Genomic DNA, 20,961 nt, shown 5'->3' on the forward strand with positions numbered 1-20,961 from the left:
GATTACACTTCCTACTTATGGCGCTGACATCTTGGGTCTCAAGTCTGCGCAGTAGTGAGCGGAAAGTGGAGGCGCAAAAGCATGGTCCCGTCCTGCCCACACTCCGGCATAATCAACCACTTTAACTAAACAGTTATGGAAATCAGAGATGGGGACTCGAGTTTGAGACTCGGACTCGAGTGCAACTTAAGTCGCTTCAGACTCGACTTGGACTCGAGCTGCGGGACTCGTGAACAAAGTTTATTTTTATTAGGGCTGTCAAAATTAACGCATTGCGTTAATAAAGTGTTAACGCAAATTAATTTTAACGGCACTAATTTTATTAACGCAGTGCACATTTTCTGTTTGATCTGTGGCCCGCTTCAGAACCTACATTTTTGGTCTGTACTGTACTGTGCGTTCAAGCTAAGGCAAAATAAAGATATTATCTTAAAAGTAAAGCATTCTTGGTGTTTTTGTCATATTCTGTTTACAGTTATATTACAAAATCAAAGTTAATACGGTATGTTAATAGAGATAGGTGTCAAATAACATATTAGTCTTTGAATTCCTTATATAGCTTTGCAGTGTTCTACACAGCCTGGATGGGTCGTCGTACATTATGCAACACTTAAGAGACTTACTATAATAAAGAGACTTGAGACTTGTGAGCATCTCTGATGGAAATGTAAGATTAAAGTTAAAGCTCCAATCTCTCTCTATACTACATCCAGCCACCTGGGGGCGATCGTGACGGGTTGGTTTCACTTTTCAGGAAGTGCAGCACGCTTGGGTTCTCACCTGCACTAATGCAGCCTTCACACACACCTGCCACTGATTATTACGTCTGTGAGTCATCAAAACATAAGCACACACCTCACACCTACACGTTTCTAACTTCAGTAGCATTTGAAGACAATGACATACAGTTATACAACCAACTGTTAAGTGGTCATCTGAGTGTCAGGTATGATGCACACCTTTTAGATTTTTTAGATTGAATCAATTGAACTGTCAAATCACATGACAATATGAGATGTATTTCACTTGGTTATTGTATGTGTTCGTACACATTCTATGCTTGGTTTAAATGTTATAGCTGATGAGGATATTGTTTGAAAATAAATTATATATACACCAAAAAATCTTTTTGAACAATCTCCACGTTAGTGTTTTCTGTCTTAATTTATCAGCGATACATAGACCTATTTGATGACCTGTCATGGTACACATTTCATGTAGACTTTGGGTGTGTACAGTGGTAATTTGCATAAAGCCTACAACTAAACTGGTTCTAGAAGAGACACGGCTCCAAGTTATCAAATCAGTTAACACAATAGTCACGAACAAATGGGCAAAAACATAGACAAGCCTCCAACTGTTACACAACTTACTATCTAGGGTTGGGCAATAAGCAACAAAGCAAATAAAAATGTAACTAATTAAATATTGAAAAGAAACCCGAGAATCAGGATAACCCAACCTCCTGTCCCAGAATCAACACAACAACCAATTCAAATAATATCTTTTAATTTGAAAAGACGACAAATGATAACAAAATCACAGTGAATACAACAGAAATAACAATGTCAAAGAGAATAATAGTCAAAAATAGGGGATAATGACTTCAGGAGAGAGCTACGACAAAATAACAAGTAACTAACCCACACATTACCTATAGAAAGAGATCGCCCGTGTGTAAATGGTCATTAATGAATGATTTATTCATCTTGCATGTGACGAACACACAACTCAGACTAGAAGGATACAACTGTGGACCAGCTGTAAATTTACAAAATCATGTCTTTACTGCAACACTTTATTCATGCAACATGTTTGGCGTGGTCTGAATATAGCTTATGAATACAAATATGAAAAAGTCCCCATATAGTAGCAAACAGATTCACACAAATTCAACTTTACATGTTTTGTTATATACTATAATTACACATTCTGTTAATGTTCATGCATTAGTAAGTAGTTATAATGTATACAGCACGTGTGTGACATGCACTCCTTATGCCACCAGTTTTTCCCTTTAAGACTGTGTGTGTTTAAAAGACAGGGGTATTGCACAGGTCCGTCTGACAGCACTTGGTCTTAATATAGGGGCTGGACTGAAGAATCATGCAGTCTGCCATGCCAATGCACCTCCGGAAGTAAGAAACTAGAGGAATGTAAAATATTTTAAAAGTAAATCAGTGTGCTTGTGTGATCTTGACATATTTTTGCTTTCATAACATTCTATAATTTTGTGCAAAATTAATTCCACGCTATTTAAGCCGGGGACTCACAGGGACGTGTGGTGAATCGGGCAGATACACAGGCGTCTTTCTTATAGCCACACGTCTCCTGAGTGGTCACACAAGTTCCTCCAGGGGTGCCGGGAACACAGTTGTGACATTTCAGGGCAGAGCCTACAACACAGTTCAAGCAACTATGAACTATTGCAAAAAAGTATGACACTAGCTATTGCATCAAGATGGAAACATTTAGCTTTTAACGTGAATGCTACATGACAGATTATTTATTGGTTTGCACAATCAGACTCCTTAGATAAAGGGCATAGTTACAGCTGTGCTGAGACCGGACTTCAGTAGCACTAAAACAGATCAGAAACAGAAGTTTGGTGATAAACATGTAAACCCACCGTTCGCCAACACCAGCGTGAGAACGAGAGCCAGCAGCAAAACCTTCATCATTCTGCTGAATAAAGTGGAAAACAAATCAATTTACTCATCAATCATATTTTTTTTTTATTTGAACAGTGTTAAAGTATCAGCCTGCTCACTCTTTGACAACAGTTGTAAGTTTTTATTTTATTTAGGTTATTTAAATGATGCATTCCTATTTGTGCCTTCAAATGATTAATCGTAATTAATAATTATACATATTACACACACATGTATTGTGTAAACACCAACTTTTTCATTTTAATTTCTATATGTCCCTATATTTCTTTCAAATCGCAGTTCTTAGACCCCAAAGAGGAATTATAAAGCTTGTCAAGAACATATCTGTATATTACTATATTATTATTAATAGTACTATTATTTGAAAAATATATATTTATTGATTCAAAATACATATTTTGGAATCATTGTGAATTGTTTTTACACTGTGAAAATATTTGTGATAATTTATTCAAAATGTAAAATATTTGTATAGCATAGTAATATATTTGTTGTATATAAATTGTGGAATTTTTTTGGCTAAATTTTACAGGTTGATTCTCATAACAATTGCAATTATTTGTATTGAAAATACTGAGACCTTGAGGCGGATTATAGTTTTCATGAAAATATGTTGCAATGCAAAATGCCGAGTTATTTATATTTTAGAGTGAGAAATGACCAGCACTGTAACAGATTTACGGAGTAGAAAACAACAAGGTTACATGTAAACTTACCTTGACTGTGAAGCAGAGCTGAATGTAGTTCATAGACACCTGTGTTGAGTGGCTCTTATATACTGTGCAGCTGCCTGTTAAACTCCAGTAATCTTTGTCAGGAATTTGGAAATTCCGTGTTGAATTCAGGCCAAAGAAACTAACACAACAGTTTGATCATTGTGTGCTTTTGGTGCAAGTTTCAGATGATAGGTGCCACTTTTATTGGTTTATGGCATGGTCCGTGTGGTTGTGTAACTCTTTGTTTTGTTCTGGTCCTTTCCAGTTGTGCAACAAAAGATACATTGTTTGTCCCTCAAATTAAACGTGCTTGCGCAACGTTTACTGGAATAGAGGTACATTTGATCAAATCAAACTCAAACCCATATCAAACTCACCTGCCTATACTAGTTACTCTGAAGATATTGGTTAGCTTGTTTAATAGAGGTTGGAGCTAAACCGTACAGTGGCCATCCAGAGCTTTGAGGAACCCTAAAAGTAGATCTTCGAATCTACGGCATGTCCCAAATGACACACTTTATAAGCACTTTTTGTTCTTGTGTACATATAATGGCAGCCACACGTGTCCATTAATTCCATGAAACCGTATGGTGTCCGTTCATTCCATGTAGCAATAATGTAACAACTCCCCTGCCATCTCCTCCTCTGGTGTCAGAAGCATCTGGTAATTTCGCACCATTCATATTCCCGGGTCTGGTCAACCGTGCAGCCGACAAGCCCAACCGGACCTGGTTCCTGGAACTAGTGCACCTCACAACAGCACCTCCTTGGCTCATTTCTCTGAGGAAGAACCTGATGGGGTTCTAGGTGATCTGCCACAAGCAGTGGTAGACACCATCACTGCTGCTAGAGCCCCCTCTATGAGGCACATCTATGCTTTTAAGTGGAACCTATTCGTCAAATGGTGCTCTTCTCGAAAAGAAGACCCCCGAAGATGTTCGATCAGTTCTGTGCTCTCCTTCCTGCAAGATGGGTTGGAGCTAAGGTTGTCTCCCTCCACCCTCAAAGTGTATGTTGCCGCTTTTGCTGCACATCGGTAAGTCCTGTGGGAAGCATGATCTGATGGTCAGGGTTCTGAGGGGAGCGAGTGGACTAAATCTGTCTTGCTCTCACAGTCTGTACCCTCTTGGGACTTGTCTCTGGTGCTGATGGCACTGCAGAGAGCGCCCTTTGAACCATTACAATCAGCAGAGTTGACGATATCTTGTCTTGGAAGACAGTGCTCCTGACTGCATTGGCTTCCATTAAGAGGATAGGGGAACTGCAGGCATTTTGGTCATTGAATTGTGCCTAGAGTTCGGGCTGACTAACTCACGTGATCCTGAAACTCCAGCCCGGATATGTTCCCCAGTTTTCCCTTCCGGGACCAGGTGGGCTTTGGACCAGCTCTGGCTTTTCTCTGTCCCATCCGCACCCTCAAATTTAGGCTCTGGCCCGAACCTGGCCTGAGAAGTTCAGGCCCTAGCCCGGCCCGTGTCCGACAGCTTATCAAAATTCTCTGCTCGAGTCCGACTGGAGCCCTTTTTTTCTCTCTCTCTCCCTATTACACACTACGGTTGCAGCTATTAAAATAGCAGTTTTGTTTTTAATGTCAGTAGTTATATTTTGTTTTGTTTCTTTATTTTATAAGTTAATTTAGAAAAAAATGTTTGGAGCATTCTTAGTTTGTTCAATTAAAATTAAAAAAATTTAAAGTGACGACCAAGTGGCCACAGGCCAACAGTGAGTTAACCATATATTTGATCAATATAGCCTTTTAAATCAACACTTGTCTTACCTTCAAGCATATTACAATGTTAGTTTAAATGTTTACTATGTCCTGTTTTCAAGCTTTCCTGGCCCTAATATAACTAGGCGGCATACTTTAAGTGTATTTAAATTAATAAGGAATCTTTGAGTAAACTTCGAGTATCATTTGAGTATTTCATTGCCGGGCCGAGTGTCCTGGTTTTTGGTAATCAAAATATGGTCACTCGAAGAATGACACTTTACTGTTACGAGGTTACAGTACAAAATTATACCCAAGTTTCCCCTTTTTATAGATGGTAATGAAATTAAAAGACCTGTGTAGGTGTTCAACTGCATCTAATAATTTTGATAAGTCTCTCTTTTCTTTTTCTTTTGAACACAGCAAAAAACCCTCACTAGTTTCACATTCAAAATTCACTTTCATACATATCTCAAATCAAGTCATTCTTCCATACCACAAAGGTTGTCATCCAACAAACATATTTTTCTCTCATTAAGCGATGACCTTAAACACGCACAGCACGTAGCATTACACAATGTTTTCTTTTGTGAAATTTCTTCACAGAATGACACACTACTGTTTACAATTCACTGCAATTTATTGTTGTACAATATGTTTATTTTACAGTACAATATTATTCATACGCTTTCTCTGTTTGTATAGATAATAAGGCAAGGCGAGTTTACTTGTACATCACATTTCATACAGTACTTTACATAGAAAGTAAATTAAAATCATGATCAAATGCATAAGAAGTAAAAATATCTTGCATAATAAATCATCTTAACTAACAGATGTTCAGTTACATCTAAAGGTTTTGATAGTATTACATTTTTAGATTCAAAATATAAGCCAATATTTCAATATTAAATTACTCTTGAAATTAATTGCTGTCTTACACATTTTTGTATTATATGAAAAGATTATGTAATCATGTGGAAATTTTCCTGTAGGTGTCTAAGTGAGAAAATAATTGAATTGCATCAATCACTGAATGCATTTTGTGCTAAAGCAATGATAAATGATCCAGTTTAGCTCATATACACTACTGTTGAGTTCACTGTGTGAAGAGTTTTGAAAGAGTATTAAGAAATGTGACCTAGTTATTGTAAAACTGTACACTGTAACAAATTAGTTAAAAGTTAAAATCGAATCGAAAAGTCGATTGTACTTAATTTCAGGCTGTAACATTTTTCTTTTTTTTTCAGTGTAGAGTTGAGGTGAGAGTGACACCAAGTGGTCCGGATTGGAAGCTGGTTTACATGGATCTAGAATTAAACAACAGAGGACATTCTGCCAGTGTGTGTAAGATATTTATTTGTATTGTTCCATGAAGCAAAGAAAACACATACATCGGAGAGACGTTGGATCCTCTTTAATCTGTATGAAAGGTTTATTTGTAATTTTATATTCCGAGTAGACAGAACTCAGTCTAAAAGATGACCACGTTATTGCAGAGGTCCGACTGGCAGCATTTCATTTTCATGGCGGTGTTACTCTGGAGAATAAGACACTCCGTCATACTGCTGCATCTCCGAAAGCCCATGACTAGATGAAACAGAAAAATAAAAGGAGTTTATGAACATAATGATTTTATCTCATCGCAACGTGAACATTTATCTGCAAAGAATCAAACTACACCTGCTTCCGTTTGGTAGCGTCCACGTCAGCGAGTGTAATCTTAGTTATAGTTTGAATTCATTTTTTATTTGTAAATATTCAATTTTCACTTTATTTAAAGTTTGAGTAGGCTAATTTTGTTGTTTTTGTCCTTTTTAATATAAATATAATATTATAAATAAGGTGAATATCTGAATCTAACCATGTCATGTCAACTTTATTATCATGTTAATTCTAGTGTACACAATAATTAATATGCTCCATGACTTTAAACTCACAGGGAGGGAAGTTGAATCTGGCCGCGATACAGGCATCTTTCCCAAAGCCACAGGTCTCTTGAGATGGTGTGCAGCGTGTTCCACTCTGAGGAACGCAGTGGTTGCATTTCAGTGCGGATCCTGCACACAAAGCACAGGTACTGTAGCAGACGTGTGCACCTTTAGCCACGAAACCTCTCAGATAACCAGTAACAGTATTGCAAAAATGTGTTATGGATATTTTTAGACACATGATTGTTGTATTACCAGTTTAGCCAACATTGTTGCAGTCATTAATGGAAATGTTGTTTCAGAGGCTTAAAGTAATGTGAGGTAATAAATCATGCTCAATATGACCAGGAACATAAAAGTAAATAGGTTACACTTTTTAATGTTATAATTAAAGTTGGAATCAGCAGCTTTAAACTCACCATAGTTCAACACCAGAGCAAGAACAAGAGCCACCAGCAAAGTCTTCATTATTCTCTTGATAAGAGCTGAGAAAGTAATAATAGTTATTAATAACAACAACACAAATCTAGCAATATTTGAGTCAAGAGTATGTCTGTGGTGGAATTTCATTGTTGGCTGATCACAGCATGCCATTAAAAAGTTAAACTATACTCTGTTTTTACCATCACTGGTACTAGTGTTCGGGTTCTGAACAAACCCTTAACCTTAACTATTATATTTAATGAATGATCTGACATGAATTATTCCTCAATTCACATGTCAGGTCGAGGAGATTTGTGGTGTTCATTTACTAAGCGATCAAGATAGCGTCAAATTATACAAAAGAGTTAAATTGGGCTCGTTAAGTTTAGAATTTAGACTTTAAATGTGCAGCTAAACTAATGCAAATATCTAATATGATGCGATGCATATTAGAACGATGCAAAAACTTACATCCTAAGCGACTAATGCTTGAGAATTTTTTTTCTAAGTTCATAAGCACTTGTGTGCATCTCATATCTCTTATATACCCTACTTGTCATGCACTCAGGAGTGAATAATTTCCAGTAATTTAGGAATTCCCAAACCTGTTCACTGTGTTTTAAACGAGGCCAGAGGCACTCAAGTCTCAGAAACACTTGCTCAACGCTGTATTTGATCATTGTGTACTCATACATTAGCTTCAGATGTGCGGTACTGATTGTACCATATTATTGTGCAAGAAAGATCCTGTTCTGTCCGGTTACTGTAATAAACCACTCTTGTTTTTAACGTGTCAAGTGTTCATAAAGGAATCATTTGGGTGTCAAACACAATTTTATATTATTCCCTGCCCGAAGTGATCCTTTCCGAATTCCACATTCGATAACAAATTGTTGGGTCTAATGAATCATGAATCTCAATCTGAAAAGACGTAAAATAAACACAGATAAATCTGAGGTATATGCGAAAAACTGATTTTGCAGCTTTAAATCTTTTATTTATTTAGGTTTTATGTCATTCTGATGCCCTGTCCAAGTACTTGTATACTTATATTACATACATTTCCTGTACTTGGCCCTATTGTTATATAAGTAGGTATGAAGACTGCAAGTGTGTGTCTAATTTTGATTACCTGATGGTACACACTTATAGTATATAGAAAGCAATACTTTGCATTTTTAAATAAACTTTTAAATGTCTGTTCAGTAGTGGCTATGTAACTAACAGAAGTAAAAGCGGTGCTTCTAATTAAGTGATAAAAAGCAGTTGCAAGTGGCATCTTTGCACCAATAAAATGTGCATCACTTTACGTTTTACTACCTAATTTTATGTAATATCTCATTTGGTTCACCTTTACAGATAGTTTTAGTTGATTGTGTCTTGAGTAGGGCCCGATGCAAAATGTGGATGGAATCACGGAATCCAATCATAAAACCATGAATTTACTGTATAACACATAATTTTATGGAATTTGTGAAACTTTAGATGGATAAATAAAAAGCAAGTTAGTACACTTAAATCAAATAGATATCGCGATATAGACGATATCTAAATATGAATCCTGCATCCTCATGTGTGTCTCATGTGGGATTGAATGGGCAAACACACAGTTTCTCTCTCTCTCTCTCTCTCTCTCTCTCTCTCTCTCTCTCTCTCTCTCTCTCTCTCTCTCTCTCTCTCTCTCTCTCTCTCTCTCTCTCTCTCTCTCTCTCTCACTCACACACACACCCTTTTCTTAAATCTTTCATCTATTATTATATAATTAATTACTGAATGATCTTCAGCATCAGCTCCCCTTCGATGCTTCAGCAAAGGTCAGAGGTCAATTAAACGGCACATCTGCCAATGAGTCTCATGAGAACATGACAGATACCTTCCCGTCATTGTGTGTTTGATAAATGACAAATGTTTTCTTCTCAAATCATCAGGACGTGGCAGGAAAGTTCAGTATTGTGTAAAATGAAGTTGAGGAACAAAATATGAGCGTTTTGCAAGATTCTTGGATTCCTGATGATTGTTTAGTGTCTAATTCTTTTTCTAAAATGTTTCCTGGATTTGAAATGTTCCATAAAGTGTGAGTATAGGCTAACTGTTTGTTTTGGGTCCAATGTACATGTGTACACAAGGTTTAGTGTCTGTTGGATTGAGCTCTGCTCTGGGCTTATTTAGCTGATGAGATGAAATGAAAGCTCACAGTCTCTCAGTGAGCTCTCAGTGCTCTTATGATTTTCAGGTGCTGTGTAATATCAATGCCCCGCTGAACCCATAGTACTGCAGCAAAGTTCCTTGATTATTACGCAGGAATGAGAAAATTGCATTGCATTGCACTTGATTATTTCGGCTTAGAAAATCACAACTTTTCATTTTTCATCGATCTTAGTACACAACGTAAAGAGTCAAGTTTTAAATAAGAAAAATATTGAAACTCATTTTTGAGCGAGATGCTAACGGTCTAATCAGATGTGATGATCTATGCTTAGCTATGCTAAAAGTTCTACTGCCAGCCCCAGAGATCGGCTGAATGGGTTAATAAACGGTAAAACTCAAATGTTTAATTAAAAAAATAGTGGCATCAGCCTTTAATGACTATCTCTCTCCTGGTTTCACAGGCTTAAGATTTTTCTGTGAAATCAGGGGGAAAAAAATAGTTTAAAAATCTTAAAAATAGTTTTTATTGTAAGTGGCGGATGCATGGATGAATCCATAAACATATCTTTTAGCTGTCAAATATTCGGTCATGGGACTGAAAACCTCTTAAATTTTCCAATGAATTGTGCACATGTAAATTTCTTCTTGATTGCACTCCTAATTATTATCATTTTCTTTCTCTCTGTTTGATGGAGTTGAAGGAGAAGAGTATCTCTTGTTTCCATTCCCAGAGCAGTATGGAGCTCTTCGGAAATGTTTCTAAAAGTAATACTTCTCCGAGTGTTGTTTATTGGACCTTCTCACAAAATCACACATACATATACGCACAGTGTGAATGTTATTTTTCATGTAGCTGCAAGATGTGGCATTACTGAAAAAACTTGACATCACACGATGACTAATATATATATATAGGTATGTGCTGCAGTTGCATAATTACCAAAATCATTTTTATGTTTCTGGAGTTAATCCACCAGTATGTGTAAACTCTTTAGTTGGCCAAGTCAAAGTCTGGACTTGTTTAGCAAATCCTATTGAACACATTTGGGATTTAGAGGATTCAAACGTATATCTCACAAAATTTTCATCAAAAGCAAGCCTTTGGCCATGGGATGCTGGTTTGCTGGTAAAATATGGGATGCTGGTTTGATGGTCCAGTATGGGATAGCCGCTATATAGCTCCATTATAGACAGAGCTAAAGGCCATCTAGTGGCAAGAGTCATGAAATGTATGTATTTTTTATTAAAAATAAAGTAAATCACACTACCAAAATGCTTTTATTTTAGTTTATTTTAACAACCATTGCCACTTTGAGACGTCAACTTACACAACTCAAAATTCAAAGAGGAAATATTTATTTATATTTTTAAGTAACAAACCTGAAGTCATGTAACAAATCAGTCATATGTAATGGATTTTTTTAAAGGCCCATATGAATCATGCTCATATATGGCTCAGATCAGTCAAAGGTGTTGCAAAAATCCTTCTGGCAGCACTTGATGTTGATGTAGGCGTTCTGTTTCTGCATCTCACAGTCTGACATGGACATGCACTTTTGGAAATGACCGTCTGTTTCAAACAAAACCAGAAAAAAAATAAGGACTAATCATCTTTCAGTTTACCTTTATATTATATGGAAGCTTGTTTCCACCATGGAATACAGTGATTCTGCAATTCAGATTTTTTTTCTCACAATCGCAAGTCTAAATCTTGTTCCTTTTATTGATTTTATCCTGTGGTGGAAACAAACTTCCATAATATTACAGGCATTACCCCAAAACAGCCCATTTTTGTCATAGTCCGATTGGACATCAACACTCACATGGATGTCTGCGAAACTTGGCGGCGGCACATGCGTTTTTCTCCGGTGGGCAGGTGACCGCCGTGACCTCACAGGCCCCTCCTGCTTTAGCTGGGACGCAGTGATGGCAGTCCAGGGCCGTGCCTTAAACACACAGGGGCCAGTATTTGAATTCACACTTACATTTTTGTGCATACACACTCTTACCAACACCCAGACTCAACCTTGTATGTAAAAAATGTTTTTTTTTGGACATGTTATTCTCCCGTTGACATTTTCAGAAACACAAAACTATAAAATAGTTCAATTAAAGGGATTAACTGATTTCTTTTTATTTTCTTTTTTTTCTGTATGAATATTCTCAAGTATGAATATTCTCAAGTATATTTTAGCACACAAAGCAGAGTTTCATTGCATCATAGATGATCTGAAGTCCGTTTTATGACGGGAAATCAATCATCAAACTCACCGCCTGCTGCGAACAGCATGAGAACAACAGCCAACACAAGGAACCTCATCATTCTGTGGAACAAACTGAAGAAGAGAAGCGACTGTCATTTATTTATTATTAAAAACAATATAACTCACATACTAGACAGCAACCAACCAGTTCCAACCAAACCAAAGCTTCTTAAACATAAAACAACAATAGTCTAAAGGAGTACACGGGCCAAATAAACTTTAATAAAGTTTTATCTTATGTGTTATGTGCATTACTGATTTTAATGTTCTGTAAAAAAATATTTCAATGAATAAAACTGTGTAACTCACCTTTGTACAGCAGTGGAGTAAGTAAAACTGATCCTCTTCTGCCTGAATGTCGATATGAAACCTCACCTTTATCCTACAGTTTCTTATCACCTCCCTCCTCTCTCTTTTTTGTGCAAACAGACCGAGCCTGGTCATATGCAGCACTCCTATAGCAGTGGTCTTGGTGCAATAAAATTAAACAGTATTTCTCAACTTTATGTGCTTGCAAGAGATGTCTGCAATTTCCTTCCTGTACAACTATAGTTTAGCTGGGGTCAGGAAGATAGATAAACTATATTGTGAAAAATGTTTTGCGATGCCTGCCTTTAAATGCACATTAACTTTAATGACATCCCATTCTCCGTAGGGTTTAATATGAAGCTGACTCATCCTTTACAACTATAACAGCTTCAGCTCTTCTGGGAATGCTCTCCGCAAGGTTTAGGAGTGTGTTTATGGGAATTTTTGACCATTCTTCTAAAAGTGCATTTGTGAGGTCTGACACTGATGTTAGACGAGAAGGCCCGTCTTGCAATCGCCGCTCGGGTTGAGGTCAGGCCATTCAAGTTCCTCCACACCAAACTCGCTCATCCATGTCTTTATGGACCGATGCTTTCTGCACTTATGCGCCGTCTTGATGGAACAGGTAGGGGCCGTCCCCAAAAAATTCCCACAAAATTAGGGGCATTAAATTGTACAAAATGTCTTGGTATGCTGAAGCATTAAGAGTTCCTTTCACTGGAACTAAGGGGCCAAGCCCAACCCCTGAAAAACAACCCCACTCCATAATCCCCCCTCCACCAAACTTTACACGTGGCAAAATTCAGTCAGGCAAGTCCCGTTCTCATAGCAATTGCCAGACAGAGAAGCGTGATTGGTCACTCCAGGCTTTACACCACTGCATCCCACGCTTTGCATTGCACTTGGTAATGTAAAGCTTCATCTGCTCGGCCAAGGAAACCCATTCCATGATCTCTCTACACACTGTTCTTGAGCTGATCTGAAGGCCACATAAAGTTTGGAGGTCTGTAGCTATTGACTCTGCAGAAAGTTGGTGACCTCTGCGCACTTTGACCCTCTGCATGCGCTGACCCCGTTCTGTGATTTGATGTGGCCTACCACTTCATTGCTGAGTTGCTGTTGTTCCCAATTGCTTCCACTTTGTTATAATACCTCTAACAGTTGACCGTGAAGAAATTTCACAAATAGACATATTGCACAGGTGGCAACCTATCACGCTACCGCGCTCGAGTTCACTGAGCTCCTGAGAGCGACCCGTTCTTTCACAAATGTTTGTAGAAGCGTGCTTAGTTATTGATTTATACACCTGTGGCCATGGAAGTGACTGAACACCTGAATTCAATGATTTGGAGGAGTGTCCCTAACGGACAGACAGAGGGATAGATAGATTCCAGTTTGTCTCTTCATGTTTATGTTGTTGCAGCTCCGATTTGTCAGTGTGTGTTGTTGTGTTTTGACTGTCTGCCAGCAGCCGTAGCCGTTCACACACCCAAACAGTGACTGTACATCAGAGCTTTAACACAATAGATTGTGCTACTGTGTATCTCGTCCTCCTGAACTCCAATATCAGCAGAGCCCAGTGTAAGAGAAACTGTCCATGATGCAAAATCCACTAAGCTCTTCATTGTGGTGCTTTTGTGGGCAAAACGTCGCGATAACACCCCACAGCGTATAAGCCACATATATCAGACAGTCCGGATTTTTCCCTCCGGTTGCTCTCTTACTCTAGTGGATAGTTGCTCAGGATCCAGGCAGGGAACGATGTCACAGTATTCAGGGAAGGTGAGTACTGTAGTCATATTTGGAGTACAGTTTGAGGGAATGATTGACTATAACCTGCTGACCAACCAAAGCAACATTTTTGCATACAGTACATTTATATGTAATACATATATTATTATTCTTATACAGACACATATGCAATTCTTCATATACATGAACAACATATAAACACGACAATAGCTGTATATCATCTAGAGATATTCTGCATGCAACTTGCACAATATACTTATGTGTATGATGCTGATCATATATTTTCCTGCCATTATACCAAATTATCATGCACCCAATTGCTCTCAGATGAATACATATTTGTTTTCATTATATATTTCAATGCACAGGACTCAACAGTTCTAATAGATTCTAACATTTTGTTAATATTTTCATTGATCAAAATGTGCATATTATTATTTGTATTATTTTCAGTTTGTGTCAGAAAGAATTTAGCCTTCTATGTTTTTCCACAACATTACGTCTTCTGTACAGAAAAAATATGCATTATGTTTTAATTGGCACTATTAGCTCTAATTTATGAACCAATTTATGAACTAATTTATAAACCAGCCAATTTAGCTATTATCAAACATTTTTAGGTGATTTTATCTGATGATCTCTCTCTCTCTCTCTCTCTCTCTCTCTCTCTCTCTCTCTCTCTCTCTCTCTCTCTCTCTCTCTCTCTCTCTCTCTCTCTGTTTATTGATTCCAGTTTTTTGGACCAAGTTTCTCCTCTGGTATTAAAGGGATACTCCACCGCTTTTTCATATTAAACTATGTTATTCCCTTAACTAAAATGAGGTGATACATACCTCTCTCGTCTCAGTGCGTGCACTTAATCTCTCTGACGCGCGGTGATGATCTGATAGCACTTAGCTTAGTACCAAACAGAGATCAAGTTAGAAGCGACCAAACACCTCCACGTTTTCCTTATTTAAATACAGTTACACCAATAGCTGAATGATCAAGTATGGTGACAAAATAAAATGTGGCGCTTTTCTAACCAGATTAAAAAAGAGAACTATAATGTGTGGCGGAATAGCACTTTCGACTCGACCCCTATTTACAGCAATGAGAGAGGGAGGGGAAGATGTGAGGGAGGATTTTTCAGCCACGACTTTTTACTACGCCGAGTCGAAGTACTCTCAGAAGTGCTATTCCGCCACACATTATAGTTCTCCTTTTTAATCTGCTTAGAAAAGCGACACATTTTATTTGATGTCATCATACTTGATCGTTCAACTATTGGTGTAACTGTATTTAAATAGGGGAAACGTGGAGGTGTTTGGTCGCTTCTAACTTGATCTCTGTTTGGTACCATAGTCAATGAACTGAGCTTAGTGGGCTAAGCTAAATGCTATCAGATCATCACCGCACGTCAGAGAGATTAAGAGGACACACTGAGACGAGAGAGGTATGTATCAACTCGTCTTAGTTAAGGGAATAACATAGTTTAATATGAAAAAGCGGAGAAGTATCCCTTTAAGATTCAGATCAAAAGTTGATAATGTCTCTGACAGGTTTCGTTGAGGGAAAACAGCCTTTTTTTTCTTCTAACATAATTCAGAGAATTATTCCAGAAGTGAGTAAAACCATAGGATGATTAACTGATAACCGTCCATCTTCTCGCAGATAGTGTTCTTTGAGGGGAAGTGCTTCACAGGCAGGAGGCTGGAGGTTTTTGGAGACTGCGATAACTTCCAGGACCGTAGCTTCATGAACAGGGTGAACTCCATCCGCGTGGAGAGCGGGGCTTGGGTGTGTTTCGACCATCCCGATTTCAAGGGACAGCAGTACATTCTGGAAAAAGGAGAGTATCCAGATTTCCAACGCTGGAATGCTCACAATGATCACATGGGCTCCTGCAAGCCAATCAAAATGGTGAGCATGAAAACCCTAACTAGGTAATAACTACAGTTAGTGTACATATATGCACATCATGTACTGTATATGCTGATTAATGTCTTTATAATTGACAGCCTTTACATATAATGCATATAGAAGTATGTTTAATGCAATAATTATGCCTTGTAATGAACCTTATAATGGCATCAGATGGATTAGAATTGATGGACCTTCAATGTCATCATTTACTCACCCTCAAGTTCAAAACATGTATGAATTTCTTTCTTCTGCTGAACACAAAAGCAGATATTTTAAAGAATATCAGTAACCAAACAGCTGATGGACCCAATTGACTTCCATAGTATGTTTTCCTTCTATGGAAGTCAATGGGGTCCATCAACTGTTTGGTTACTGATATTCTTTAAAATATCTGCTTTTGTGAAATGAAGAAACTCATGCAGGTTTGGAACAACTTGAGGGTGAGTAAATGATGACAGAATTTTCATCGTTGGGTAAACTATTTATTTAATATCTATATGTCAAGTTGCTAATAAAGCAGGCTGTAGCCTACAGGAAAACAAGACAAATTTTCGGTCTTGAATGTATGATTTTTTTGTAATTAATGTGACACTCACCTTGTTACGATGTGATTGTGTGTCTGTCAGCACGGGGAGCAGTACAGGATGGAGCTCTTCGAGGGTCACAACTTCACTGGTCAGTGTGTTGAACTGTGTGACGACTGTCCCTTCCTCCGGAGTACTGGACTCATCCAGAACTGCCTCAACTCCATTAAAGTCTACGGAGATGGCGCGTAAGTTCTGCAAGACCAAAAAATCAAGCAATGCTTTATTAGTGAATCAATGAATGAACGTGTACAATATTATTCCAAGCTTTAGTAGTTAACTCTTTCTCCGCCTTTGATGGAATTGTCCGGCAATCCGTGTTTTCACTGTCATAAGGGGGTGCTATGATGCATCTTCTGAAAGAATCTCCAGATCAAAACACAGGGGACTGAGCCAAAGAAGGAGCAGAAACAAGCGATAGAAGCATTACTTTTGCACATGTAAAATAATGTGATCATCAATGATTAAACAGCATATAAATCAAAAATGTCTAAAGTTACTGTAAAGTAACCAGGAAGAGACTGTAAAAATAAACTGTACACATGTAAAAAAAGATGGACGACGAACCTTCACTCTCTTCCATTGTAGTAAGTGAATCCCGCCAATGTCCCAATATGATGCTGACATCTTAAGTCTCGAGCCTGCGCAGTATTGAGCGCAAAGTGGAGGAAGATATCGAGACCCTGCCCACACTGCTGTAGAACTAGTTTACTGCAGAACAACTCATTATGTCGGTGTGAAATAAGCAGTTATGGAAATGTAGAAATTACTGAAAAACTACATTTGGTGCCTCAGAGACTACTTCACTCAGAGAAGCTGTCAAACACAGCTGTCAATCATGACATTACACCCACCTTTTTATAGCATCAAATAACTAACTAAACCAAACTTATTAAAGAACAAACACTTGAACTAACACCAGCGTGATAAATACTACCTAAAATGACAGAAACCATCTTTTTGGGGGAAAATGTTGGTGCAATTTGATTGTTTAGTTTGTGACATTACATTACATGGAGAGGGCGGGATTATGACCTATAGAGGGTATGCGCTTGGCGTTTCTGTCGGCCAGAGTTACTGTGGTTATGCTCACTGAGTGGCAAAAACACTGCACGGCAGCTTTGGTTTTCAGCGTGAATGCCGCAAAAAACACACAAAACATCTTAAATGAGAGAGTTTTGAGACTGACTACAAATAGATTTGACAAGAAATCTGAGTTATATTTTTACAGACTGGTGAAAGCTACAGAACTAGAAAGGATTGCTGCAATTCACAGAAACATCTGGACTCCGGGCAGTGAAACGTGGATTTGCAGTTATCATTTTGTGTCAATATGTTGAATTTTTGGCTAAAATCATACACTATATATTGTATTGTCTGCAATGAAATATTTTCTTTAAATACACACAGATAAAAACTATAGGGCTGGAAATACCTACACTCACCTAAAGAATTATTAGGAACACCATACTAATACTGTGTTTGCCCTTATTTCGCCTTCAGAACTGCCTTAATTCTACGTGGCATTGATTCATCAAGGTGCTGAAAGCATTCTTTAGAAATGTTGGCCCATATTGATAGGAGAGCATCTTGCAATTGATGGAGATTTGTAGGATGCACATCCAGGGCACGAAGCTCCCGTTCCACCACATCCCAAAGATGCTCTATTGGGTTGAGATCTGGTGACTGTGGGGGCCATTTTAGTACAGTCAACTCATTGTCATGTTCAAGAAATTTGAAATGATTCAAGCTTTGTGACATGGTGCATTATCCTGCTGGAAGCAGCCATCAGAGGATGGGTACATGGTGGTCATAAAGGGATGGACATGGTCAGAAACAATGCTCAGATAGGCCGTGGCATTTAAACGATGCCCATTTGGCACTAAGGGGCCTAAAGTGTGTCAAGAAAACATCCCCCACACCATTACACCACCACCACCAGCCTGCACAGTGGTAACAAGGCGATGGATCCATGCTCTCATTCTGTTTACGCCAAATTCTGGCTCTACCATCTGAATGTCTCAACAGAAATCAAGATTCATCAGACCAGGCAACATTTTTCCAGTCTTCAACTATCCAATTTTAGTGAGCTTGTGCAAATTGTTGCCTCTTTTTCCTATTTGTAGTGGAGATGAGTGGTACCCGGTGGGGTCTTCTGCTGTTATAACCCATCCGCCTCAAGGTTGTGTGTGTTGTGGCTTCACAAATGCTTTGCTGCATACCTCGGTTGTAAAGAGTGGTTATTTCAGTCAAAGTTGCTCTTCTATCAGCTTGAATCAGTCGGCCCATTCTCCTCTGACCTCGAGCATCAACAAGGCATTTTTATCCACAGGACTGCTGCATACTGGATGTTTTTCCCTTTTCACACCATTCTTTGTAAACCCTACAAATGATTGTGCGTGAAAATCCCGGTAACTGAGCAGATTGTGAAATACTCAGACCGGCCCGTCAGGCACCAACAACCATGCCACGCTCAAAATAGTTTAAATCACCTTTCTTTCCCATTCTGACATTAAGTTTGGATTCAGGAGATTGTCTTGACCAGGACCACAGCCCTAAATGCATTGAAGCAACTGCCATGTGATTGGTTGATTAAATAATTGCATTAATGAGAAATTGAACATGTGTTCTTAATAATCCTTTAGGTGAGTGTATTGTATTCATATAAAGTGTTCACAGGACAATTTTTACTTCATGTTCCCCTGGCTTTTAAATCAGACTCAAATGAAACACGATGTCAATGTTTATGGATCACTAGATCTTTGGTAAACTGTAAGGAACACTGTCGAGTCCAAACTTTAGTTTAAACTGATAATTGTTTTACTCATGTTTCCGCAATTTCTACTATTAAATCCAGTCATGCTACACACTCTTATGCCACTCAGTCCGGCTGAAGTGGCGTGTTTTACTGTGAAAGTGATGTCAATGCATATATACTGCATACACTTGGTTTTTATCATCGTTCAGAATCGATCCAGAAAAAAACACGATTTCTCAGCTTTTTGTAAAAATAAAAAGTTTGCATTACATTGTTGATAAAACATGCACGAGGCTATACAATTTTTATGTAGCTATTGCATGTTCAGATATTCATACGAAAAAATATTCTGGGGGCCATGAAAGTCTTGTGAAAATGATCAAACATGGCTGGCAACTTTTTAAATAAACACTGTTGGGGAAAGAGGTATAAAAATATCTATAGTGCTCACACTGCAAAACATGGTATCTTGCACAGAGGTCCTTTTTATAAATCATACTGAATATGAATATCCCAAATAAAATAAAATGTCTGTCTTTCTCTCCACTGGTTTAGTTGGGTCATGTATGAAGAGCCGAACTATCGTGGCCGCATGTACATTGTGGAAAGAGGAAACTACTGCTCATTTATGGAGTGGCAAGCTGAGAATCCCAACATCCAGTCTATCCGCAAAGTGGTCAACTATTTCTAAACCTTTAAAGCAGAATTGCTCTCAAAGGAAAATCAAAGAAAGTATCTATAATTCAAAACATAAATCAAATATTCTGAATTTTATCTTTGATTTATTTTAATGAATATAGCTGTGCTTTTTATCTTTATGGGATTTCAATAATGAATCGATTATTTAAAAAGATTATGCAATTAGCACAAATATTCTTGTATGTTTTATTTTGTATTTGTACTGAGGCAATGAGCTAAAAATAAAAGTGAATTGTAAGAGTTCTTGTTCTCATATTTTTTTTTTCACATTTCCAAACATTGCGTCATGCTATAATAATTATAGCCTACTGCAAAAAAAAAAAAAAAAAAAAAAAAATGGTGATATATATAGTCTTGTTTTCCATACAAATATCTAAACATTCTAAATTGAAGATGCATTAACCTAAACCTAAGCAAAATGGCAGAAAAATATTAAGTCTTGTTTTCTAAAAATATATTTAAGTATAGGCTTACATAGTATGCAAGTAAATATTGATTGAAATATTAATACAAATTTTATCCTTGCCATTACTTGATCAAAAGTAGCGTAGACTTCCCAGCAGAAACACGTGCTTTGCGACACAGAGGCATTTTCAACATGATATTAAAAGATTTGTTCCTTCCTGAAAAGCTTGAAGTATCCACCAGGGGGCAGAAGACATGAGAGAAGACCACAGACAAACATATTTTTCGAAGTTGTAAATAAAACAAAGATTACTGGACTATGTTATATTTCAGTATTCAAAATTCCACATAAAATTCAATGTGTTCCAATTTCCTTTTAATTTTTTGTTTTTAATGAATCATGTACGACCAGTCTGAGTGAAAATTGATTTTAAATCAACATTTTCAGTGTATACGGACCAATAATGATAATGAATTTGCCACTTCAAAGAGATTTGACATCTGTAGTGAAATTTTAAGATGTTTTTGGGATCAGATACATTTTTGTTCTTTCCTTTACTGCGAAGCTATAGTTAAAGGGGTAGTTCACCCAAAAATTAACAATTCATGTTGATTAGTTTTACAATCTCTTTATGTGCTTTTTGAAGCATCAAAGTGGAAGTTGTGTAGCTGTCAATGGAGGGACAG

The 20,961-nt window shown here is 37.6% G+C and overlaps 4 protein-coding genes across 6 annotated transcripts; 1 reads left to right on the forward strand and 3 right to left on the reverse strand.

Moving 5' to 3' along the window:
• The first annotated feature begins 850 nt into the window (after positions 1-850).
• Positions 851-19,958, forward strand: crygn1 (crystallin, gamma N1). 2 transcript variants are annotated; one of them, XM_067453328.1, is made up of 4 exons: positions 851-946; positions 15,577-15,825; positions 16,455-16,600; positions 19,726-19,956. In XM_067453328.1, exons 2-4 carry the CDS (start codon positions 15,661-15,663, stop codon positions 19,859-19,861), a joined length of 447 nt encoding a protein of 148 aa, XP_067309429.1. In that variant the 5' UTR covers positions 851-946; positions 15,577-15,660; the 3' UTR covers positions 19,862-19,956. The 2 variants fall into 2 exon arrangements, with proteins under 2 accessions (XP_067309429.1, XP_067309428.1); XM_067453327.1 differs by lacking the exon at positions 851-946 and adding an exon at positions 13,830-13,953 and having other exon boundaries at positions 19,726-19,958.
• Positions 1,493-3,490, reverse strand: LOC137089759 (CD59 glycoprotein-like). 2 transcript variants are annotated; one of them, XM_067453324.1, is made up of 4 exons: positions 3,389-3,490; positions 2,630-2,685; positions 2,274-2,396; positions 1,493-2,146 (listed from the first exon to the last, which is right to left on the reverse strand). In XM_067453324.1, the coding sequence occupies exons 2-4, from the start codon at positions 2,679-2,681 to the stop codon at positions 2,034-2,036; spliced, it is 288 nt and encodes a 95-aa protein (XP_067309425.1). In that variant the 5' UTR covers positions 2,682-2,685; positions 3,389-3,490; the 3' UTR covers positions 1,493-2,033. The 2 variants fall into 2 exon arrangements, with proteins under 2 accessions (XP_067309425.1, XP_067309426.1); XM_067453325.1 differs by having other exon boundaries at positions 2,630-2,682; positions 3,389-3,489.
• LOC137089763 (cytotoxin 6-like) lies at positions 6,499-8,043 on the reverse strand. The gene is made up of 4 exons (XM_067453329.1): positions 7,922-8,043; positions 7,447-7,512; positions 7,037-7,156; positions 6,499-6,686 (listed from the first exon to the last, which is right to left on the reverse strand). Exons 1-4 carry the CDS (start codon positions 7,983-7,985, stop codon positions 6,571-6,573), a joined length of 366 nt encoding a protein of 121 aa, XP_067309430.1. The 5' UTR covers positions 7,986-8,043; the 3' UTR covers positions 6,499-6,570.
• On the reverse strand, positions 10,872-12,266 carry ly97.3 (lymphocyte antigen 97, tandem duplicate 3). Its single transcript, XM_067453326.1, has 4 exons — positions 12,172-12,266; positions 11,870-11,934; positions 11,422-11,544; positions 10,872-11,168 (listed from the first exon to the last, which is right to left on the reverse strand). The coding sequence occupies exons 2-4, from the start codon at positions 11,919-11,921 to the stop codon at positions 11,059-11,061; spliced, it is 285 nt and encodes a 94-aa protein (XP_067309427.1). The 5' UTR covers positions 11,922-11,934; positions 12,172-12,266; the 3' UTR covers positions 10,872-11,058.
• Positions 19,959-20,961: the final 1,003 nt, after the last annotated feature.

This window comes from Pseudorasbora parva, chromosome 9 (genome assembly GCF_024679245.1).
Source record: "Pseudorasbora parva isolate DD20220531a chromosome 9, ASM2467924v1, whole genome shotgun sequence".
In the NCBI taxonomy this organism is placed as follows: domain Eukaryota; kingdom Metazoa; phylum Chordata; class Actinopteri; order Cypriniformes; family Gobionidae; genus Pseudorasbora; species Pseudorasbora parva.